We start from the raw sequence: 22,239 nt of genomic DNA, 5'->3' as shown, positions 1-22,239 counted from the left end.
AGATTTTATGGCTAACAGTAAATCTTAGAAACAAATCTGAGTGCTGAAATAGTGTACTGTCATAGCTATGTGGATGTTAACGTAATTTTGAAATAGTGGCTATGTGGTACTTAAAATAAGATATTCATTAAAACAGCAATGGATAGTAATCGATATACAAACATTTATAGAGGGGTAGAGGGAGGAAGAAAAAACAGACTTAATTCAAGCCTCAAATAATGTAAATCACTTTGATTAGACTCCGGACAGCTTTTTCATTTGCTTTCAAGTACCCAGTGTTCGAAAGAAACAAACAAAAAGTTCCTAATAAGGACCATTCCTGTGAATAGCATTGTGCAAGGCAATCTTCCAGAAACGAGAAAGCACAAGGAGTCATTCCTGCAACTGGCAAGCAAAACCCCTAGAAGCGATACGACATCTAACGTCGCTGTCTGATCCCCACCAAAGGTGGTGCATCCCAAGCAAACGCCATTGCAACCAACACAGGTGTGCAGAAACAGCATTTAATTAGAATCGGGTCCACAGAAAAGCCTTCGTTTACACCTAACGTGCCTTGCTGGGATCCGCTAGCCCAGCACTCATCAGGCGACGAAAGCCTAGAAGACAATGGAGCCCACCCGGGGGTGAGAGGAGTGGGTGTCCGGACGTTCCCGCGAGCACCTAAAAGCAGGACTCCAGGACAGGAGCCCACCGCAGCCCTCAGGAACGGGTATACCGCGAGTCTCAGGCTTCGGGCCCAGGCCTAGGGAGGCTCTCCGGCAATTTAGCATTTGGAATTTTGAAATCATTTTCTTAAAGTGACGCACGGCTCCTCTTCCCCGTCCCCCGCAACCCCCACCCCCCCAAAAATGGCTGAGCTTCAGGCCTCACAGACGCTGAAGCTTGCCCGCCCGACGACAAGCCTCTTTCTGGGCAAGGAGCGGCCTCCTTTTGAGGACACACAACTGCGGTCTCCACTAGCCGCTGGGCCGAAGGTGGCGCACGGGCTGCAGCTGTAGAGGGCCAGGGCTGCGAAGGGGGCGGGGCCGCCGAGGAGCTCTACCCAAGCCGGGACAGCAGGAGGCGTTACCTGGAGCCGGGACCGGCGCTATCGCACAGAGGCTCCGCCTCCGCCCCCCGCCCATCCCCTGGAGGGACGCAAGCGGGCAGGAGAGGGGGAGTCGGAGGAGGGGAGGAGGTGGCGGCGTCGGCTCTAGATCGCTTCTCTCGGGGACCGACGACCCGCGGAGCGAAGACGTCGCTCCACACTGCTCTTCCTCCCGCCGCAAAGCCGTCCCTTCTGGCCATGTCTCAGAGCAGGCATCGCGCCGCAGCTCCGCCGCTGGAGCTCGAGGACAGCGGGACCTTCAGGTCAGCGCCCGGGCGGTCGGGACCGAGCGGGGCAGGGCCGGGAGTGGTGGGCAATAGAGGAGGGGGCGGGGGAGCCGGCTGTCCAGCGGCATTCTGGGTAAAGCCCCTTCCTGGCGCTCGCGTCCTGGCGGCTGCGGGCGGGCGCTCGGCCCCGCCTTCTCGGCGGCGAGCGGGCCGGGGTCTACGGCCCGGCCCCGCCCCTCCTGCGGCCTCGGGAGGCGCGGGGTGGCCGGAGGTGGTTCCCGGCCGCCGCCTGGGAAAGGGGTTTGTAGGCTTGGTCCCGGGAGGTTGCAGCACCCGTGCGTACCTCCCGATTCCCCCGCGAATTCCTCCTACCCGCATTCAAGTTATCTCCCTCAAGACCTCCCTCACCCTGCCCGCCGCCCGCCGCCCGCCGCCCGCCGCGCGCCGCAGCGGGGCGGCGAGACTGTCGCGCCTTGCCAGCTCTAGCCCTGGCCGACGGGGAGCTTCGGTGCCTCCGGCGTCACCGTTGGTGGCAGTTAAAACTAGTCTTTATTTGCTTCTGCTTCCCTCCCCGCTTTGACATGCAAAGCACAGCTTTTTCTGTTTTTTGCAGTTTGGGGAAGATGATCACAGCTAAGCCAGGGAAAACACCAATTCAGGTATTACATGAATACGGCATGAAGACCAAGAACATCCCAGTTTATGAATGTGAAAGATCCGATGTGCAAATACACGTGCCCACTTTCACCTTCAGAGTAACCGTTGGTGACATAACCTGCACAGGTCTGTATGCACAATGAACCCCGATGACCATGTGGGTTGGCGGGTCAAGACTTGGTATTGCTTCTTAGTTCGGAAAAGTACCCTTTTTACCAGAGACAACGGTGAGGAGCAGGCTTTTAAAACTGATACCTTTCTCAGGTCATTGGGACTTTCCAGCTTCCTGATTCTCCCTAATTTTCTGTTCCCCAGACACCAAGAGAAGCTCAGAAACATACCCTAGGATCCTCCTAGTGATCTTCCAAGAATTAGGGAGAAGCAGGAAAGGCTCTTGGAGCAGCCATAGCTGAATCAGTAGGTGCTGTCAAATTTCATAGGTTATAGCAGATGCCAGGAGGCATGACCCCAGAATTTTCTGAGCTGCTCCCCTCTCTGTATGGACTCATTTGGCACTTTGGGCCCATTGTACCACACTCGGTTCTGTATCCAAGCAAAATGAGGAAGGCGGAAAGCTCAACTACACTATATTGCATAGCAGCTTCTAGTTCCTGGCACTGTACAGTATTTTAATAAGATGTTATCACCTTTTTTATACATGAGGAAATAGGTCCAGAGAGATTATAAGAAACATGCCCAAGGTCACACAGCAATGAAGTTTCAAAATTAAGATTCACCTTATTATGGTCATTGAACCTGAGCAAATGATAACTGAAGTAGCCCATTTGTAAATGTAGATATTTTATTCCTTATGTATCTATTTAATTGCAAACACAAAAAATATTGAATACTAAATTTAATTTGGAAGAATGCCAAGAAAAAAATTCAGCAAGAAGGCTGAAGTTCCACCATCTGGTAATCTGAAGGCATCATTTGTTTGTGTCCCTGAAAATCTGGAGTCCGCTATTTTCATTGAAGCCACTTTAAGAAAATTTTGAAGCTTTTTTGTCTATGTGGGGCAGGTGGATTGTAGCTAGATTCTAGCTAGAAGGTTCCTCATATGAACCATGGAATCAACATTTGCACTACTGCTTTAGCTGGTCTATTTTAAAATATTCAGTGAAAACTCAAAAGTAGCCTTTTTCCCTTCAGTGTGTTTTAGATCAGAGATTAACAACCTGTGGCAACTGCTTAGTCCCCCTACTCTTCTCACACTGTCCTGTCTTCCTGTGCAAGCTTATCTACCTCCGTGGCTTCAAATACTATCTAAAGGCTGATAATTCTGAAATCTCTGTCTTCAGCCCAGGTGCAGTTACAGAACAGTGTATCTGCCTGTGCTTGCTAGGCATTTTTGCTTGGATGACCCAAAGACACCTCAGTCTCCCACTGTCCCAAACTGAATCCATCTTCTCTCTCAAATCCATTTCCCCTGCATTCCCCAGCTCAGTAAAGGCACCACCGTCACCCGTCTGCTTACAGTAGAAATTTGGGTTTCACCTTCTTGACCCCTTCTCCCTCTGCCTAGGTGTCCAGTCTGCCACCAAATCCTACTTCCTAAATATCTCTCAAATCTGTCTGCTTCTCTCATCTTTCTGTTGCTACTATCCAAGCCACATGGATTATAGTTGCAGCCTCATAGCTGCTCTTTTAGCTTCTATCTTGTGTCCATTTTCCACACAAAAACCAGAGTGTTTTTTCTGGCATTCACATCTGTGCATGTACTTCCTCTTTTTAAAATCCATTCAGTGGTTTTCCCATCACCCTCTGGATGAATATAAATTTAACATCATTGACAACCTTACTTCTCCAAATGTGGTCGACAGCAGCATTGCTATCACCTGGGCACTTGAAAGAAGTGCAGAATATCAGGCCCCATCCAACACCTACTGTTAGTATACATTCTAACCAAATTCCCAGGCAACTCCTAAAGTTTGACAAGCACAAATTTAGGAGACCGTTCTTTGACCTCTCCTACCCTTCAACTCTCTAGGCTTTTACCTCAAAGTTCCTTTCCTCAAGCTCTTACTGTCCCCTACAACCTGGGGCCTGAGAACACCATGCTGTGTGTTACCTCTGAGGCTCTGCGTCTGCCTACAGTGCTCTCCTAATCCCCCAGCTCTCTTCACCTAACTTTTACTGATCTTTCAGGTCCTTGTTTAGTTACCTCCTCCTTCATGAAACCTTTCTGAATCCTTACCAAGAGTAGGGGAGCTATCCCTTTTGTAGGCTACCCTACAACCTGCACTTAGGCCTGCTGTGATACTCCACATTTCAGACGTCTTTTTTTTTTTTTTTTTTGCGGTACGCGAGCCTCTCACTGTTGTGGCCTCTCCCGCTGCGGAGCACAGGCTCCGGACACGCAGGCTCAGCGGCCATGGCTCACGGGCCCAGCTGCTCCGCGGCATGTGGGATCTTCCCGGACCGGGGCACAAACACGTGTCCCCTGCATCGGCAGGCGGACTCTCAACCACTGCATCACCAGGGAAGCCCCCAGATGTCTTTTTATAGACAGAATCTCACACATTAGGCTGTATAATCTTTAAGGGCAAGGACCCTGCTTAGTTCTCTACTACAGTTGACCCTTGAACAACACGGTTTTGAATTACGCAGTCCACTCATACGAGGATCTTTTTCAGCAGTAAATACTACAGTACCATACAATCCACGGTTGGTTGATTCCTCAGTTACCGAGGAAGCTAGAAATGGAGGAACTAAAGATACAGAGGGCTGACTATAAATTACGGGTAGATTTTCAAGAGCGCAGAGGGTCGGTACCCCTAACTCCCACATTGGTCAAGGGTATATCCTTAATACCTATGTTAGTGGGTAAATAAGTGTGGTTTATGTGGTCTCCGACACTTGAGAGCCATGCTTGAAATTTATTCCATGTTCCTTTTCTTTCCTCCACACAGGAGGAATGGACATCAGCATTCTGATATCACTTTGGAAGGGTTCTCAACACCTAGTTTGAAGTCAGAAGGAAAAAGATTGAATTTACAATTTACTTGTGTGGTTGCTTGCTAAAATTAGGCATCAATCTCAGTGATTAGCCAGGCCTAGTCCCTTCTGCCTCCTTAGCTACCCATGTAAGGGATACAGATTATTATATGGAAGACGCTTAATGTAGTCTCTCAACTTCTTCCCTATACAGACCTTCCCCCACTGTATCCAGCAGGTAGTCATGACTGCTTAGCCAAGCAGAGGGGTTTAGTTCAGTACAGGAGGGGTTGTTACAGTGAACGTGCGCAGTGTGCTGTCAAATGTGTTGCTGTAAGTGGCTCCTTTAAAGGAAACTCCTTGCTATAGAAGAATTCCCTTTCTACGAATAATGGAGTAAGTTGCATTTCTTCAGGAGGAATGACATAGTCTACTTTATTACTTTATGTAATAAGCATGTATAATGTATACCTGTATAACGATTTTTATACAGGTATACAAAAATACATAGAATTTTTTAAATCACAGGGATTTTTTAATGTATTAACTTCATATGGTATTTTATTTCAGTGTATAACTATGCAAGTGTATGTTTTTATTACCTAGTGTGTATGTATATAAAATGTGTAGTGACTTTGTTTTGTATTATGCAAACATCTATGTAAGCCTCACATTTTCACAGCATGTAAAGAGGTTTTTTTTTTTAACCTTAATTCAGGTGAAGGTACAAGTAAGAAGCTGGCGAAACATAGAGCTGCAGAGGCTGCCATAAACATTTTGAAAGCCAGTGCAAGTATTTGGTGAGCTAAATTTCTTTGTATTCTGCAGCTCAAAATTATCATGGCTGAGGTAAGATTAAAAGTTTGAACATGCCCACAAAAGCAACAAAGTAAACAGTTGTTAATATCTAGCTCTAAAATTCTATTTCCTTGTGAAGACCTGTCATCCACTAAAGACAACTTTATCCATAAGAAATTAAATCCAGCTATTAATTAGTAGATGAAGGCTCTCATGAACTAGGCTTTCTTCTTTTTTTTTCCCAGATGAGGTGCAACACTAGAAAACCAGAGTGTTTCTGGCAAATATCTTACTGGATTAAGAGTTTGTTTCTACACTGAAGAAAACAAGGTGTGAGACAGAAAAAGATCAGCTAAAAGTATTCTTTTAGAAATTTGAATTTGAAAGGAGACAAAGAGATTTCCTTCTAAATGGGATGTTAATTCTTTTTTTTTAAGTAGATTTATTTGATTGATTGATTGATTTTTTGGCTGCGTTGGGTCTTCTGTGTCTGTGCACGGGCTTTCTCTAGTTGCCGAGGGCTTCTCATTGCGGTGGCTTCTCTTGTTGCGGAGCACAGGCTGCAGGCGCGCAGGCTTCAGTAGTTGTGGCTCGCGGGCTCTAGAGCGCAGGCTCAGTTGTGGCGCACGGGCTTAGCTGCTCCACGGCATGTGGGATCTTCCCGGACCAGGGCTCGAAACTGTGTCCCCTGCATTGGCAGGTGGATTCTTAAACACTGTGCCACCAGGGAAGCCCCTGGGATGTTAATTCTTGACAAATATTTCCAAAATAAATTTGTTATCACATTAGGTGCTTTTGGAAGGAGCACTAGTCCTGGAGCATCTCATGTATTGTAAATTGGTGTCCTTTGATTTCTAATGGGCACATCCAGGAGCACATTTTGCCTGCAAATTCTTCCCTTTACATGCACTCAAGTATACCTGGAGTACAATCTGGTATATCTGCTCACAGCTGAGAGCAGAGGCCCATGGGAATTTAGGATGGGTTTTTTGTTTCCTAGTCATAGAAGAACTTCTGGCTTAGGGATATATGGATATTTAGGTTCTCATGCAGCGTTCTTCCCGTTTACTTAGTAATTCTAAACCTTTTAGGTAGTTTAGAACCAACCAGCAAAAGCCTTGGATCTCACAAAGTGATGCTTGATTCTCTAGGGTCATACATTATAAATGATTTATGCTAGCTTTCTGGACATGCCAAATGGCATGGCGGGTTTTGGATTTTCCCCTTGCTGGTGACGGCCATGCCATTTCTGTGCAACCCAAAGGTCAACCCAAAGTGTTGCATATATTCATAGAAATTAGTATACAGAGTGTCCTTTCTGCACATGGGCACTTCACTTTGTCAGCAAAAAAGGCTAACAAACCTTACTATGTATTTGTGCTTCTTGACAGATAAGATGGGAATTGCTAAGCTGTAAATCAGGCTTAAAGTGGCCTAATATGATACAGAGACTTTCTCACTTCTCCATCACAATTACTTGGGTAGCTTCAGTATACAGCATTGTAAGTGAATATTCGTATCTCATCAGCTTATGTAAAGCTTGAAATTCTGGCAGGTAGGAAAGAAACTTGAGGAGATGGCAATAACAACCTCACTGGTCATGGAAGAAATGACTCTAAGCTGCCTAGGTGGCAGTAACCTTGAAATGCAGCTTGTTCCACGTTAGGCATCCATCACCCAAGTAACTACTAAGTTCACACTACTTAGAAGAGGTTGTTCTCTTTTTCTCAGTAACTCACAGTCCCCGCATGCTCAAATCAGATTCATACTGGCCATCAATTTTATACAGGATACATATAAATCTTAGGAAGATTATCCTAGCATAGAGCAGATAATAGATCAAACCAGGTCTTTCTTCCCTAATTATCTGGATGAAAAAGCTACATTTATGATCTGTATGGTTTACATTGCCAGGCTAAACTTCCTGTTAGTCTTCCGTTTTTTTGTAGTTGTAACAATAGTGTGCTTTATTTAAATACATTTTTATTGAGCATCTATTATATATAAAGCACTGCAAGGCTTATGAGGGTAAGTAATACATAGGCCCTACCACTAAGGATTTTATAGTCTGAACAGGGGAGAGGTGTGGTGAGGGATAGACAAATCACATGTATTTGTAAGAGTGTACAACTTATGGTAAAATAAGTTGTTTAAGAAAGGGTCAAACCAAATGTTACAGTGGTTCAAAGAAGGGAGAAATTATGTTCCACTGGGGTAAAAGAATAGGCTTCTGAGAGGAAGTGGCAATTGAGGTATACCTTGAATGATCGATAGATCAGATTCTCATAGAAGTGGTGGGCGAGAAGGGTATTAGAAGGAAAGGCAACAGCAAAGGCATGGAAAGCTAAATTGAAAATGCTTGTCCTTTACTTAATAATTTGGGGGAGATTATTTTGTTTTATAACACTTTATAAAAATGTTTAGCTTTGCAGTTCCTGATCCCTTAATGCCTGACCCTTCCAAGCAACCAAAGAACCAGCTTAATCCTATTGGTTCATTACAGGTAAGTGGCACAGTTTTTCCATACTTAACTTTTTGGCTACTGAAAAAAATGCCATAAATTTTGATAATATCATAAGGGCTGAGAGAAGGAATTAATATTTTAAAGATGGTATATAACGTTTTGTGTTCCAGGTTATGATCATTAGATGTTAAAGTGCTAACTTGAAATTATTTTCCTATTTTTTTATGTTTTGGATTTTCTTCCATATACAGTATCTGCCTTTGGTTTGTGGAATTCTCATTTGAGATCAGCAGGACCTCAGTGCACATGGGTAGAGTGTTTTATATTTTAAGAATATTTCTTGCCACTCTTGTGACAAATCTCTACTTCTGTTGAGACAGAAGACAGAAGACATAAGAACCCAAACTGAGTTACCTAACTCAAGAAAAGGGAAGTCGTTTGCTTATTTGCTTATGCTACCAAAAAAATATATTCAGCTTTGAATTTCTGCGTGCAGAATATCCTCCTTGCAGACTATCCATGTGCTCTGTTGGACAACTCCCCTCCCTATTATCCAACCAGTCCTTTGGTCTCTTTCCTCCTCTGTGAGATTTTCTGTAGTTTTCTTCCCCTTCTTTCCTCAACCTCGTCCAAGTGTGTTTGTTTGCTGCCTGCTTCTCATCTGCTCTCGATCGAATGTAGTTGGTTAGGCAGCCATGGGTATGGAAAGTTATAGTTAGGAGGGGAGAGGCTTTAGGAACTGATGGCTGTGAGACCTGTAACTGTCCTCTCTGACATTCCCAGAGGCTGAAAGTAGCTTGTCTTTCTGTTTGAACTGTTTGATATCAACTCACTACAGCTTAATGGAAGAGCACCATTCACAGTAGGAAACTGCTTCCGTTTTGGTATTGTGGGCCTGTAAGATATAAAATGCAGGAATATCTCTGGGAAATAGAGGGCCTTCTCTCATTTTTTTCACTGCAGAATATCATTATTCTTTGCAAACATATAAATAGATATGGGATCAAAATCATGAGAGAATATCATTTGTGTGATTGAGCCACTGCATAGTAAAAATTACTAATAAAGCCTCATCTCGATTTTCTAGGAATTGGCTATTCATCATGGCTGGAGACTTCCTGAATATACCCTTTCCCAGGAGGGAGGACCTGCTCATAAGAGAGAATATACCACAATTTGCAGGCTAGAGTCATTCATGGAAACTGGTACTTATTCCTTTTTACCCTCATACAGTTGAAGACATTTGAAATATTTTGAGAAGATGAATGACCATAGAAATTTCTGTTGTGATTTCTTTTCAAATATTTCTATGGGGAAAAAACCTGACACTCCTAGTCTACTGTTTCTAACTTTCTGCAGTTGAATTTTTTTTAAATTTTTTAAATTTATTATTTATTTTTGGTTGCGTTGGGTTTTCGTTGCTGCGCGCAGGCTTTCTCTAGTTGCGGTGAGCAGGGGCTACTCTTTGTTGCGGTGCGCAGGCTTCTCATTGTGGTAGCTTCTCTTGTTGCAGAGCACGGGCTCTAGGCGTGCGGGCTTCAGTAGTTGTGGCATGCGGGCTCTAGAGCACAGGCTCAGTAGTTGTGGCGCACAGGCTTAGTTGCTCCATGGCATGTGGGGTCTTCCTGGAACAGGGATCAAACCCATGTCCCCTGCATTGGCAGGCAGATTCTTAACCACTGCACCACCAGGGAAGTCTTCTGCAGTTGAATTTAAGTATAAATATTTGGCTTAAGAATACTTTACTTCTTAATTTGATATTTTTTAAAATCATGGGTTGGTAATGGAGAAACAAATAAATGACTCTTTAAACAGTCTTCATTGATATAATAGCGACTTAATCATTTTGGAGAAAAAAGCAGTAGTAAATCTCTTGGAGTTTCAATAGCTATTCTAGAAGATAGGAGAAATTAACCTTTTAAATTACAACTTCTATGTTGTAAAGGCCAGACTATGAGAAAAAAGTCACTTAATAAAGTACTCCTGAGGATTCCTATTTTAACTTCTCTAGCATGTTTTTGTAGAGTGGCTTGAAATGGAACTTTACCTTGGTTAGATATTAGTCTTAAGTAATAAGCAGCTGTTTGCCCTTGAGAGGTAGTGTGGGCCAGTGCAGAAAGCCCTAGGCCAGAAGCAGGAACCTCAGCTTCCTGTTCTTGATGCAGTCCTTGATTTGCAAGGTTAGGTAAATTGCTTAATCTCCCTGCCTGGATCTCAGTTTTTTTTTGTTTTTTTTTGCGGTACGCAGGCCCCGCACCGCCGCGGCCTCTCCCGCCGCGGAGCACAGGCTCCGGACGTGCAGGCCCAGCGGCCATGGCCCACGGGCCCAGCCGCCCCGCGGCATGTGGGATCCTCCCGGACCAGGGCACGAACCCGTGTCCCCTGCATCGGCAGGCGGACTCTCAACCACTGCGCCACCAGGGAAGCCCTGGAGCTCAGTTTTTAAATCTGTAAACATGGAAGTAGATGATATTTATAGTGTCTTTCAACTCCAGCCTCTCCTATGCCCTTCTTATTCATGTTAAAGAAAGAAATTCCACATAGCTATCAGTGTATAGGAGATTATAAGCAAGAAATAGACATTGAGAGATAGGAGTTGTAATTCAAATGTACCTTGGTAAATTTGAATATCTAGTCAGAATTAAACCAAATATGGTTCATTAAAAGCTAGACATAGGGGCCTCCCTGGTGGCGCAGTGGTTAAGAGTCCGCCTGCCGATGCAGGGGATACGGGTTCGTGCCCCGGTCTGGGAGGATCCCATATGCCGCGGAGCGGCTGGGCCCGTGAGCCATGGCCGCTGGGCCTGCGCATCCGGAGCCTGTGCTCCGCAACGGGAGAGGCCACAACAGTGAGAGGCCCGCATACCGCAAAAAAAAAAAAAAAAAAAAGCTAGACATAGGGAGATATACTTTCTGTTTTTCTTTAACAGATGTAACTATTAAAGATAAACTGTTAAAGAAACGTCTTCAAAAATGTAACCATTAATAGTTGTATGAAGCACAACAAGTAAAGATGTCAGGTCAGTAAAAGAATAGTATACAAAAGCCATGAGATTGTTCTCTGACCAAACACAGTACATTAAACATTTGGTCATTCTCTATGGACACTAGTTTATTTTCTAAACCTACTATTTCTTTTTCTTTATTTAGGAAAGGGGGCATCAAAGAAACAAGCCAAGAGAAATGCTGCTGAGAAATTTCTTGCCAAATTCAGTAATATCTCTCCAGAGAACCACATTTCTTTGGTGAGTAATGATCGGAGGTCTACGATGTTAATGTGATTAAACATCTGTTGCTGTAGGAAACTTCTCTAGATTTCTTTTTGCATAGATACTTCAGAGTTGCAGTTTTAAACAAATCTCTTAACTGTTGAGTAATACACTACCCCAGTTTTAGCTGCTTGCAGTATGTGAGCCAGGATCACAGGCGTGGCCAGGTAAGAGAGTTTGGGAGGCACAGTCAAATTCAGAATATGATGGTATCTAAATGTGGTAAGTCACTAGTGCCACTTTTGCCTTCAGGTTGACAATTCACTCCCATCTCTTGGTTGATCCATTCATTTATCCACTCAGCAAACATTTAGGGAACTCATATTATGTGCCAAGCTTGATGCCAGGACTGGCATTTGGTGAATAAGATAGTCTCTGGCCCTAAGGAGTTTGTAGCCAGCCTACTGAAAGAGAAAAGAACCCAAGAGACTGGTCCTTCCAGAGGCGTCTTGGGAACGTAGAAGAAGGATCCAACTAAGACGGGGTTTTAGGAAGACTTCTTGGAGGAAGTAATAGCTGAGCTGAGACCTATGGGCTGACAACAGGAAAAAAGAATTCCAGAGAGAAGAAAGACCATGTACAAAGACCCAGGAGTGAAACACTTTATGTGATCTAGGACCGCAGAGTAGTTTGGGATGGCTGGAGCATATTCATAGATTTGGAGGGAGGGAGTCTCAAACAATGAGGCCGGAAAGGAAAAGAGGGATTGAATCTTGCAGGAACTACTATGTTAAGGAGATTGAACTTTATCCTGAGGGTAGTGCAAAGTCATTAAATACATTTCATATGTAAAGGACAAGATCTAATTTATACATTAGAAGGGAAATCACTGGCTGCATTATGGTGAGTGAATGAATATTAGAGTCAAAGAGACCTGCTACAATGCTGTTACAGAAAAGCAGGTGAGAAATGATGGTGGCCTAAACTAAGGTAGTGGCAGTTGAAATGATCGATTTAAAAATTATTTAGAAAACTGAAGTGAATGGGGCATGGTAACTGATTGCATGTAGGGAGTAATGAAAAAGGAAGAAATAAACATTTTTAGCTTGGCAACTGAGTAGATGGTGGTACCATTCAATAATATGGGGAACACAGAAGATGAGTAGGATTTGAGGGGGAGCAGATAATGAGCTAAACTTAGGATATACTGAATTTGAAATGTTTGTGGAATAGCTAAGTGAAAATGTTGAGTAGGCAGCTGGCATTCAGATAGAGAACTTAAGAGATCGGGCTACACATAATATATTAATTGAGATTCTGATATTTGTAGATAGTTATGTATGGTGGTCCATTATCTGAGAGTAGGATGTTAGGTAGGAAATGAAAAGTGAAGACTATAGGAGTGTCCTAAGCTTCTGATTAAAAAAAAAAGGGGGGGGCTCATTCTGTAGGGAAAAAAGACTACATCTGGATAAGTAATATAATTTTGGTTTTGCTTTTTTAATAGAAAAATATAAAACACTGCATTCACTTCTTTTAAAACTGGATCAGAGGTGAAACCATAATCACAAAACACAGTTAGGTTTGCAGGTGAATTCTGTTAAATCATCAAGGAAGAGAGAATCTTCCATGCTATTTAAACTCTTCCAGTTAATATATGTAACATAGGGGAAGCTTCTAAATTTATTTTCCAAAACTAACATAACACTAAAATCTGACAATAGCAAATCCCAATGGCAAAAATTATGGATTAATCTCCCTTATGGTGAAACACCTTAATATTCAGTAGAACATTAAAAGAATAATATACCATAGACAAGTAGGGTTTATTTTAGGACTGTAAGAGTATTTCAGTGTTGGTAAATCTATTACTATAACTAATCACATTAAGGGGTCAAAGGAGAAAAACATTATCCTCTCAATAGATGCCAAAAAAATTTTGACAGTCATTACTGATAAACTCTTTTAAAATATCCCTATTGTGATTTAAAATGTACACCTCAGTGCTCGCTTCAGCAGCACATAAACTAAAATTGAAACGATACAGAGAAGATTAGCATGGCCCCTGCGCAAGAATGACATGCAAATTCGTGAATCGTTCCATATTTTTATAGCCAGGACATGGAAGCAACCTAAGTGTCCATTGACAGATGAATGGATAAAGAAGATATGGCACAGATATACAAAGGAATATTACTCAGCCATAAAAAGAAACGAAATTGAACTATTTGTAGTAAGGTGGGTGGACCTAAAGTCTGTCATACAGAGTGAAGTAAGTCAGAAAGAGAAAAACAAATACCTTATGCTAACACATATATATGGAATCTTAAAAAAAAAAGTTCTGATGAACCTAGGGGCAGGACAGGAATAAAGATGCAGACATAGAGAATGGACTTGAGGACATGGGGAGGGGGAAGGGTAAGCTGAGACAAAGTGAAAGAGTAGCACTGACAGTATATACACCACCAAATGTAAAATAGCTAGTGGGAAGCAGCTGCATAGCACGGGGAGATTAGCTCTTAGCTCGGTGCTTTGTGACCACCTAGAGGGGCAGGATAGGGAGGGTGGGAGGGAGACGCAAGAGGGAGGGGATATGGGGATATATGTATACATATAGCTGATTCACTTTGTTATACAGCAGAAACTAACACAACACTGTAAAGCAATTATACTCCAATAAAGATGTTATAAATAAATAAATAAAATAAAATATATACCTCAGAAGAAAAATCAAAATCATGGGTACATGTTTACATGTCTTATCCATTCCCATTAATTTCAGAAATAAGGTAAGGATGCCCACAGATACCTTTTTTTTTCTTTTGGGTCACACCATGCGGCTCTTGGGATCTTAGTTCCCCAACCAGGGTTTGAACCCAGGCCTTCAGCAGTGAAAGCGCTGAGTCCTCACCTCTTCCCAGGACTGCCTGGGAATTCCTGATACCGTTTTTTTAAAACATTGTTCTAGAAGTATCAACCAACATAATCAGAAAACAGTAAGAGGTTGGAAATAAGAAAAGAGGAGATAGAAACGATCATTAACTATAAATAATATAATTGTATCCCTATAAAGCCCTAGAGAAAAACTACCAGATATAATAAGAGAATTCATCAAGGTAACTGATCATAAAATTAATATACAGAATCAGTAGCTTTCTCATATTATTTCTGTTACAAAGGTAACCACCAGAATAATCAAAAATAGAGAGGTGAAAATTATTGCTTCTGGAAAGAGGACTTGAAGGTAGGGAGGAGGACTGTTGCTTTTATAATTCTGTACTATTTAATTTTTTTGTTGTATGTGTGTATTACTTTGAATAATAAAATGTATGAAGCTTGATAACATTGGTCATTTTATAGCAAAATAGAAAATCTGTCCTGAAAAAGCATACTAGAAAAAATTAATAGTTTCCCTATTTATGAATATTACAAAATGCAATATAGAAGATCCTATTCTCAATAGTAGAAAAGAGGTTAATATGACAGGGAATAAACTTAGAAAGAAATATGCAGGACTCATGAGAAAAACTTTAAAATTCTAGTGAGGGATTTAAGAGAAATTGAATAAGTGTAAAGCTATCTATTTTTGATAGAAAGACTCAATACTGTAAATATATAAAAATGTAATATAGGGCTTCCCTGGTGGCGCAGTCGTTGGGGGTCCGCCTGCCGATGCGGGGGACGCGGGTTCGTGCTCCGGTCTGGGAGGATCCCACGTGCCGCGGAGCGGCTGGGCCCGTGAGCCATGGCCGCTGGGCCTGCGCGTCCGGAGCCTGTGCTCTGCAGCGGGAGGGGCCACAGCGGTGAGAGGCCCGTGTACCGCCAAAAAAAAAAAAAAAAAAAAAAAGTAATATAGTCTGAGTCAAAATCTACCAGAATTCATTTTGGATCTTGATACAACTTTACTGAGTTTATCTGGAAAAATAAACTCAAGAATATCCAAGAAAACTGAAAAGGAAGAGTACGGGAGGTGGGGTTATACCCTACCAGAGAATACAACATACTATAAAACTATAGTAGTTAAAACAGCTTTTGTATCTCAATAGACAGAGGATAGGTATAGATGCCAATCCATATAGGAAGACAGTATATGACAACAGTGAGATTTAACATCAGTGGGTGAGAGGATGAATAGTATAGAAATAACTTACAGCCACATTGTGGGGGAGGTGAGGGGTGGCAGAATACACATGCACACAGGTGTATGATATATTTAGGTTGCTACCTTATTCCTTACATTAAAATAAATTTCAAATGGATCAAAGATTTAAACGTAAGAATTGGAACTGTATGAGAAAACATGGAAGAGCTTTCCTTTTAAAATTCTTAGCATGGAAAAGCATTTTTAAGCATAACTTAAAACATAGAAGCTGTAAAGTAAGATTCATAAATTTAACTACATAAAACCTACTGCACAGCAAAATGTCTGTAAATAAAACCAATAAAAACAAAGTAAGAAGAAACTGTTTTGAACACATGAGTAGGAAGGGACTGTTTTCAATACCAAATATAAAGCTTACACATCAATAAAAAAGGCAACCCAGCAGAAGAAATACAAATGGTGGGGAAAAAAATGTTCAACTTTATTCATGCATGTTAAACAAGATACTATTTTCACCTTTAGTTTGACAAAACCTACAAAGTTTGACAATACCTGGTATTGGCTAGGGTGTGAGAAAACAAACACCCTCCAAGACACTTGATGGAAGTATAAATTGGCTTATAAATCAGTTTGGAAATATTAATATTTATCAAAATTAAAAGCATACATGTTATTTGACTCAGCAGTTCTACTTCTAGAAATTATTCTGTCGAGCAAGTCATCCAAGTGCAAAAGAGTTTCATTGTAACATTGTTAGTGAAAGTCAGAAACCAGAAACAACCTAAAACCTACAGTTGGAGACTGGTAAGGTAACTGTAGTGCATGTATGTGCAGTGCAGTGATATGAGAAAACTTAACAGTATCAGGTGTAGAAGAGTAAGCTACCATTTTTGTCTAAAAAGATTATACGTGTATGTGCTTAAACGTGCACAGAATGCGTACAGAAGTATACTGAAGAGGTGTTCAATAGCAAGTATCTCTGGGGAGTGGAGCAGAAGTCTGGGGAAGGGGCGGCAAGGAAAAGAGACTGTTCTTCGTATGTATTTGTTCTTGTTACAGGTAGCCTTTTACTATATGGATGACCTATGATTTTTTTAAAAACAGCATTTTTTGAAGTTCCAGTCAAGGAATGTAAAATTCTACTTAGTAAATTTTGCAAATTATGCAAAAGTTACCCAATTCTTTATCATGGCCATCCCTATGATCTTTTGAAAATCCCTTAACCTCTGTTAAGCTCATTGATAAATACGACCAAAGGACAGGTTGCCCTACTTACTTCAGAGAGTAGTTTTTTGTGGTTTTTCTAATGGCATAATATATGAAAGCAATTTAAAAACCACAAACTAACATGGAACTGCAAAGTTTCTTTTTTTTTTTTTTTTTTGCGGTATGCGGGCCTCTCACTGTTGTGGCCTCCCCCGTTGCGGAGCACAGGCTCCGGACGCGCAGGCTCAGCGGCCATGGCTCACGGGCCCAGCCGCTCCGCGGCATATGGGATCCTCCCAGACCGGGGCACGAACCCGTATCCCCTGCATCGGCAGGCGGACTCTCAACCACTTGCGCCACCAGGGAGGCCCACTGCAAAGTTTCTAAGAACAGAAGTGAAAAAGTAAAGATAGAGGGGAAAATAAAGAAAGAGGAAAAGGAGAAAAGAAAAAAAAAAAAAAACTCAATTGGGTTCTGGGATAAGTCTGATAAGAATTTTTTGACATCATGCCATTCACTTGAACGTCTTGTTCTCAAACTTGCACATTTCACCTTGTCTACAGTTTCTTTGTTTTCTGCTTTACAGCTGTCAGTTACAGAGACTGGTATTTAATACAAGAAGCCATAAAGATATGAAAATTACTTTATATTTTAATTTGTAAATTGCTCCATTAGGCAGACTCAATTACAGCTGACCCTTGAACAACACAGGTTTTAACTGCTCAGGTCCACTTATATGCGGATTTGTTTCCATAGTAAATACTACAGTCCACGGTTGGTTGATTCTGTGGATGCAGAACCGTGGATACAGAGGAGGGCCGACTATAAGTTATACATGGACTTTTGACTGTGAGGAGTGTCGGCTGCCTTAACCCCCATGCTGTTCAAGGGTCAGCTGTATCGCAGACTTGTTTATCCTGCTCTTAAATATGTTATACATCTTAACGTGACCATCAGAAATTTTGACTGAGACCTTTATACTATACAAAAGTATTTTTAAATACTTCCAGTGTATTATTGCACATTCTTTTTTCTTTAACATTGTGGTGTTTTTTAAATGTGTGTACTTGTTAGTGCTATCTAGTTAAAATCGGAAAGTTTCAACATGCTTTATAAAGTATTAAATGTGAGTGCTTAATTAATACTTATAATAGCGTTGGAACCCAGTCCAAGAGTCTTAACTTTCATCTCTGTTTTTCAGACAAATGTGGTAGGACATTCTTTAGGTTGTACTTGGCATTCCTTGAGGAATTCTCCTGGTGAAAAGATCAACTTACTGAAAAGAAGCCTCCTCAGTATTCCAAACACAGATTACATCCAGCTGCTTAGTGAAATTGCAAAGGAACAAGGTTTTAATATAACATATTTGGATATAGGTATGATTTTTTTTCTTTAGCTTATGCTAAAACCTGTTTATTTTTTTAAATGTTTGAGGAGCAAAACCTCTATTATAATTTTTTTCATTGATTGGGGATTCTGACTATATATAATTACTAGAACGGTAACATATATCATTGGTATGTCCCATTCTTATAAACAATAAAAATAGAGGTAACATCTATACAGTTATAATAATAAAAACAACAATAGCTAAGAGTTATAGAGTTACTATGTGCCAGATACTGTTCTAAGGACATAACATATTTCAACCCACAGAATCCTCAAACTGTGAAGTAGATTCTATTATTCTTATATATAAGTGAGGAAAGTAAGACAAAGAAAGGTTGAGAAACTTGCCTGAGATAACATAGCTGCTAGTCAGTGGTAGAGCCAGATTAGAAGAGTCCCTGCTGATACAATAGCTATTAAACCAGCCCTGATGGGCAGCTTGACACATAAAAAGGCACCCACATTTCTAGAACAAGTACCAAGTTTGTGGGGGTCAGGCCAGACATCTTCTCTCCACTTTATCACTGTGTACCACTTCTGGGAGATAAATGGGGACAATTTATAGTTTTATCTCATCTCAGCTATGAACTTCTATATTTTTTCTAGCCCACAATCACTCAGATAGACAAATGCAGACAGACTGGAAAGCAGTCAGTGTGGATTTTCTTTTAATGCAGTTTATCACTGGCTAATTTGTTTGTATGTGTGTGTTCATGTGTGTTTTTGGTGTCTTGATTTAACATCAGTATAGTATGTGAAGAATCTGATACCCCTTATTCTAGCCTTAGTGACCTGGGGGACCTAGCTTGTCACAGCTACTAGCACTGTGACAGTAGGGTGTTTAAGGACTGAAAGAACGTCTGACTTTCTCTGCTACTTCGGGATTGAATGATGGGTCAGGTACAGTGCCTCAGTATACTGAGAAGTATGCAGAACCTGGGGATTAATGCAGAAAGATGATCAGAAACCGCAGCTGATGGAGAGACCATTCATTCAAAAAAGATGTCTGAAGTATCTACACATTGTTGGGTGTTTGAGACACAGATGAATAAGCCATGTCATGAATATGACTATGGAAGGTTTTGAATCTGGGAAAAGAAGGAAACTTGAGATGGTTTTTTAGATTACAAATTAGTGATGACTTTGAAATGCTCCTTAGCAATTTTAAGAACTAAATAGTTCTTGTAAACATAGAACAGCAGTTTAAAAACCACAGTCAACCTGACTAACTTCTATGTAATTACTTTCAAAAGAACCTCAGTGTTCTCCAAAGAAGATCTACAAATGGCCAAGAAGCACGTGAGAATATGCTCGCTATCATTAGTCATCAGGGACATGCAAATCAAAACAATAGTGAGGTACCAATTCACACCCAGTAAGATGGCTATGGTGAATAAAATAGAAAATAACCAATGCTGGTAAAGATATAGAGAAATTGTAGCCCTCATATGTTACATGGTGAATGTAAAATACATGTAAAATAGTTCAGCTGCTGTGGAAAATTTGAGGAGTTTTGTTGCTCCTCAAATGAATTATCATATGACTTAGCAACTCTACTGCTAAGTATGTACCCAAAAGAATTGAAAGCTGGTATTCCAACAGATACCTGTACACACATGTTCATAGCAGTACTATTCACAATAGCCAAGAGGTAGAAACAGCAGAAACAGCCCAATGTCCATTGACAGATGAATGAATAAACCAATTGTGGTATATACATGCCATGAAATATTATTCAGCCACGAAAAAGAATGAAGTTCTGATATATGCTACAACATGGATAAACCTCAAAAATATACTAAGTGAAAGACAGACAAAAAAAGTCACATATGATTCCCTTTCCATGAACTATCCAGAATAGATTAATCCATAGATTGGTAGTTGCCAGGGGCTAGGTGGTATGGGTGGGGATAGTGTTTTCCCTTGGGGTGATGAAATGGTGAGAATGTTCTGTAACTGGATAGAGGTGGTGGTTGCACAACATTGTGAATGTACTAAATGCCACTGAATAGTTCACTTTAAAATGGTTAATTTTATGTTACATGACTTTTACCTCAATTTAAAAATGAACCTAGGGCTTCCCTGGTGGCGCAGTGGTTGAGAGTCCGCCTGCCAATGCAGGGGACATGGGTTCGTGCCCTGGTCCAGGAAGATCCCACATGCCGTGGAGCAGCTGGGCCCGTGAGCCATGGCCGCTGAGCCTGCGCGTCCGGAGCCTTGCTCCGCAACGGGAGAGGCCGCAACAGTGAGAGGTCCGCGTACCGCAAAAAAAAAAAAAAAAAGGAACCTAGATTTTAGAACTAGAAAGCCTCTTCACACATTAAATAATCCCATTGTATCTGGATATTTTATACTATATTGATTCTAGCTGAAATAACATTTAATCATGACAATTTCAAACAACTCACCTGTTTCTACTCCTTTCCCTGTCTCAATAAACCATCTTTAGTAAGAGTGATTCATCAGATGTTAAGACCGTTTGTTTTCAGGGTTTCAGTGTTGTTTTAAAACATCCTAAACAAATATACAAAATGGAATTAAACTCTCTGCAGAGACTTAATAACCAAAGAACATGACATCACAAGGGAGGTTTTGCCCTGAACCGTGTATTTCCTGGTTCAGTGTCTACTGAAAATAACTCTAGACTTCAGAGTGGAAAATACAGCCTCTCCAGTCCTCTAGCAATGTTTTTTTTTTTTTCCCTTTTAAAAAAGTCGCTGTGGTTCAGTAATTTACAAACACTGTTAAACTAACCACATTAAAATTGCTTTGGGAGCTCTTTGAAAATGCAGGAATGTGGCCACTCCAACCCCTAACCCTGCGTTTCTGATAGAGCAGGCTTAAGTGAGGCCCAGGCACCTGGTTTTCTTTAAAGTTCCCCCAGGTGATTATGAAGCACAGCTGTGTTTGAGAACCACTGTAGCTGGGCAGTTTGTACAAGAATGACAAAGATGATAAGTGAAGTAGTATACCATGGATGCTTAGGAAGAAAGACGGTAATAACAATTGTATTGTTTTTACAAAGGATCTGTTTGGTTTTGTTTGTTTTTTTTTTTTTTTTGCGGTACGTGGGCCTCTCACTGTTGTGGCCTCTCCCGCTGCGGAGCACAGGCTCCGGACGTGCAGGCCCAGCGGCCATGGCTCACGGGCCCAGCCACTCGGCGGCATGTGGGATCTTCCCAGACCGGGGCACGAACCCGTGTCCCCTGCATCGGCAGGCGGACTCCCAACCACTGCACCACCAGGGAAGCCCAGGATCTGCTTTCTATGCACGTGGCATTAATCATCATGTTTGAATGTGTCATTGCAGAAGAACTGAGTGCCAACGGACAGTATCAATGTCTCGCTGAATTGTCCACCAGTCCCATCACAGTCTGTCATGGCTCGGGGATCTCCTGTGGCAGTGCACAGAGTGACGCAGCTCACAATGCTCTGCAGTATTTAAAGATAATAGCAGAAAGAAAGTGAACTTGGAACAACTTAGAAAACCCTTCAGTAGCACATAAGAAGCTCCCCTTTCTCCCCCTTCCCAAGTAAAACATTTACTATAATGTTTGAGTTTGTGTGTTGGTTCTAAATCTCTTCATAGATTCCATCAACACTCCAGATTTAATTATCTCCTGGTAGTTGTTATTAAGATGTTTTTAATGGCTTCGACTTTGTATTGGTATATTGTATTTATAAACTTTGTACCACAGGCAGAGTGTAGCACCCATTTTACAATGCCATGTACACAGAAGGTAAAACCTGCATGATTGTTGTCGTTGATGAGGAGGAGGATAAAGTAAAACTGCTAGCAACAGGCTTTCCTACTGGTGCTTAACCTCTTCTTTGTGCAAGGCTTCGTAAAGGGATTTCGAAGGAAGCCCCTTAGAATTAGCGTTGAGGAACGCACTAACAGGTTTTAATTGAACGTGATTGTTAAATTTCAGGGAACGTGATTGGTCTGCTGTGTATTTGAATCCATGTAATAAAGAGCTGTTGTTATAATGGGTTCTGTTCACTTTATTAAAGTGCTACTGACTCGACTGTGGCCCTGTTCTTTTTAGCCATTCTTGTAACATTACAATGTGGATACTGTGTTATTTACATATCTCTAGTTTACTTCTTAGAGTCAAAGGTTAAAAAAAAAAAAAAAAAAAAGCAAAAATTTACAAATGTAT

The 22,239-nt window shown here is 41.5% G+C and overlaps 2 protein-coding genes and 1 non-coding gene across 5 annotated transcripts in view; 2 read left to right on the top strand and 1 right to left on the bottom strand.

Annotated features, from left to right (window-relative positions):
- PJVK (pejvakin) overlaps positions 1–22,239 on the bottom strand; it is a 37,728-nt gene that overhangs the window by 6,716 nt on the left and 8,773 nt on the right. For 2 of the 3 annotated variants that reach the window (XM_060106285.1, XM_060106286.1), the window contains exon 1: positions 1,070–1,309. The exons of the other annotated variant lie outside the window; for it this stretch is intronic. In XM_060106285.1, coding sequence (XP_059962268.1) covers positions 1,070–1,124 — 55 coding nt within the window. In that variant the 5' untranslated portion in view covers positions 1,125–1,309. Of the gene's footprint in view, positions 1–1,069; positions 1,310–22,239 lie in introns of those variants that run through there. 3 annotated transcript variants of the gene reach the window in all.
- PRKRA (protein activator of interferon induced protein kinase EIF2AK2) lies at positions 1,128–22,086 on the top strand. The gene is made up of 8 exons (XM_060106284.1): positions 1,128–1,350; positions 1,928–2,097; positions 5,627–5,708; positions 8,131–8,209; positions 9,258–9,375; positions 11,321–11,415; positions 17,889–18,063; positions 21,387–22,086. The coding sequence occupies exons 1-8, from the start codon at positions 1,286–1,288 to the stop codon at positions 21,542–21,544; spliced, it is 942 nt and encodes a 313-aa protein (XP_059962267.1). The 5' UTR covers positions 1,128–1,285; the 3' UTR covers positions 21,545–22,086.
- LOC132495554 (U6 spliceosomal RNA) lies at positions 13,383–13,489 on the top strand. The gene has a single exon (XR_009533284.1). It is a non-coding gene; the product is annotated as a U6 spliceosomal RNA (small nuclear RNA).

This window comes from Mesoplodon densirostris, chromosome 8 (assembly GCF_025265405.1).
Source record: "Mesoplodon densirostris isolate mMesDen1 chromosome 8, mMesDen1 primary haplotype, whole genome shotgun sequence".
NCBI lineage: Eukaryota > Metazoa > Chordata > Mammalia > Artiodactyla > Ziphiidae > Mesoplodon > Mesoplodon densirostris.
This window is presented reverse-complemented; position numbering and strand designations above follow the sequence as displayed.

Bases quoted from the DNA above. Each gene is read 5' to 3' on its own strand.
- PRKRA (XM_060106284.1), top strand. From the start codon at position 1,286: ATGTCTCAGAGCAGGCATCGCGCCGCAGCTCCGCCGCTGGAGCTCGAG. The intron at 1,351-1,927 runs GTCAGCGCCCGG...TGTTTTTTGCAG, and splicing joins GAGGACAGCGGGACCTTCAG to TTTGGGGAAGATGATCACAG. The intron at 2,098-5,626 runs GTCTGTATGCAC...ACCTTAATTCAG, and splicing joins TGGTGACATAACCTGCACAG to GTGAAGGTACAAGTAAGAAG.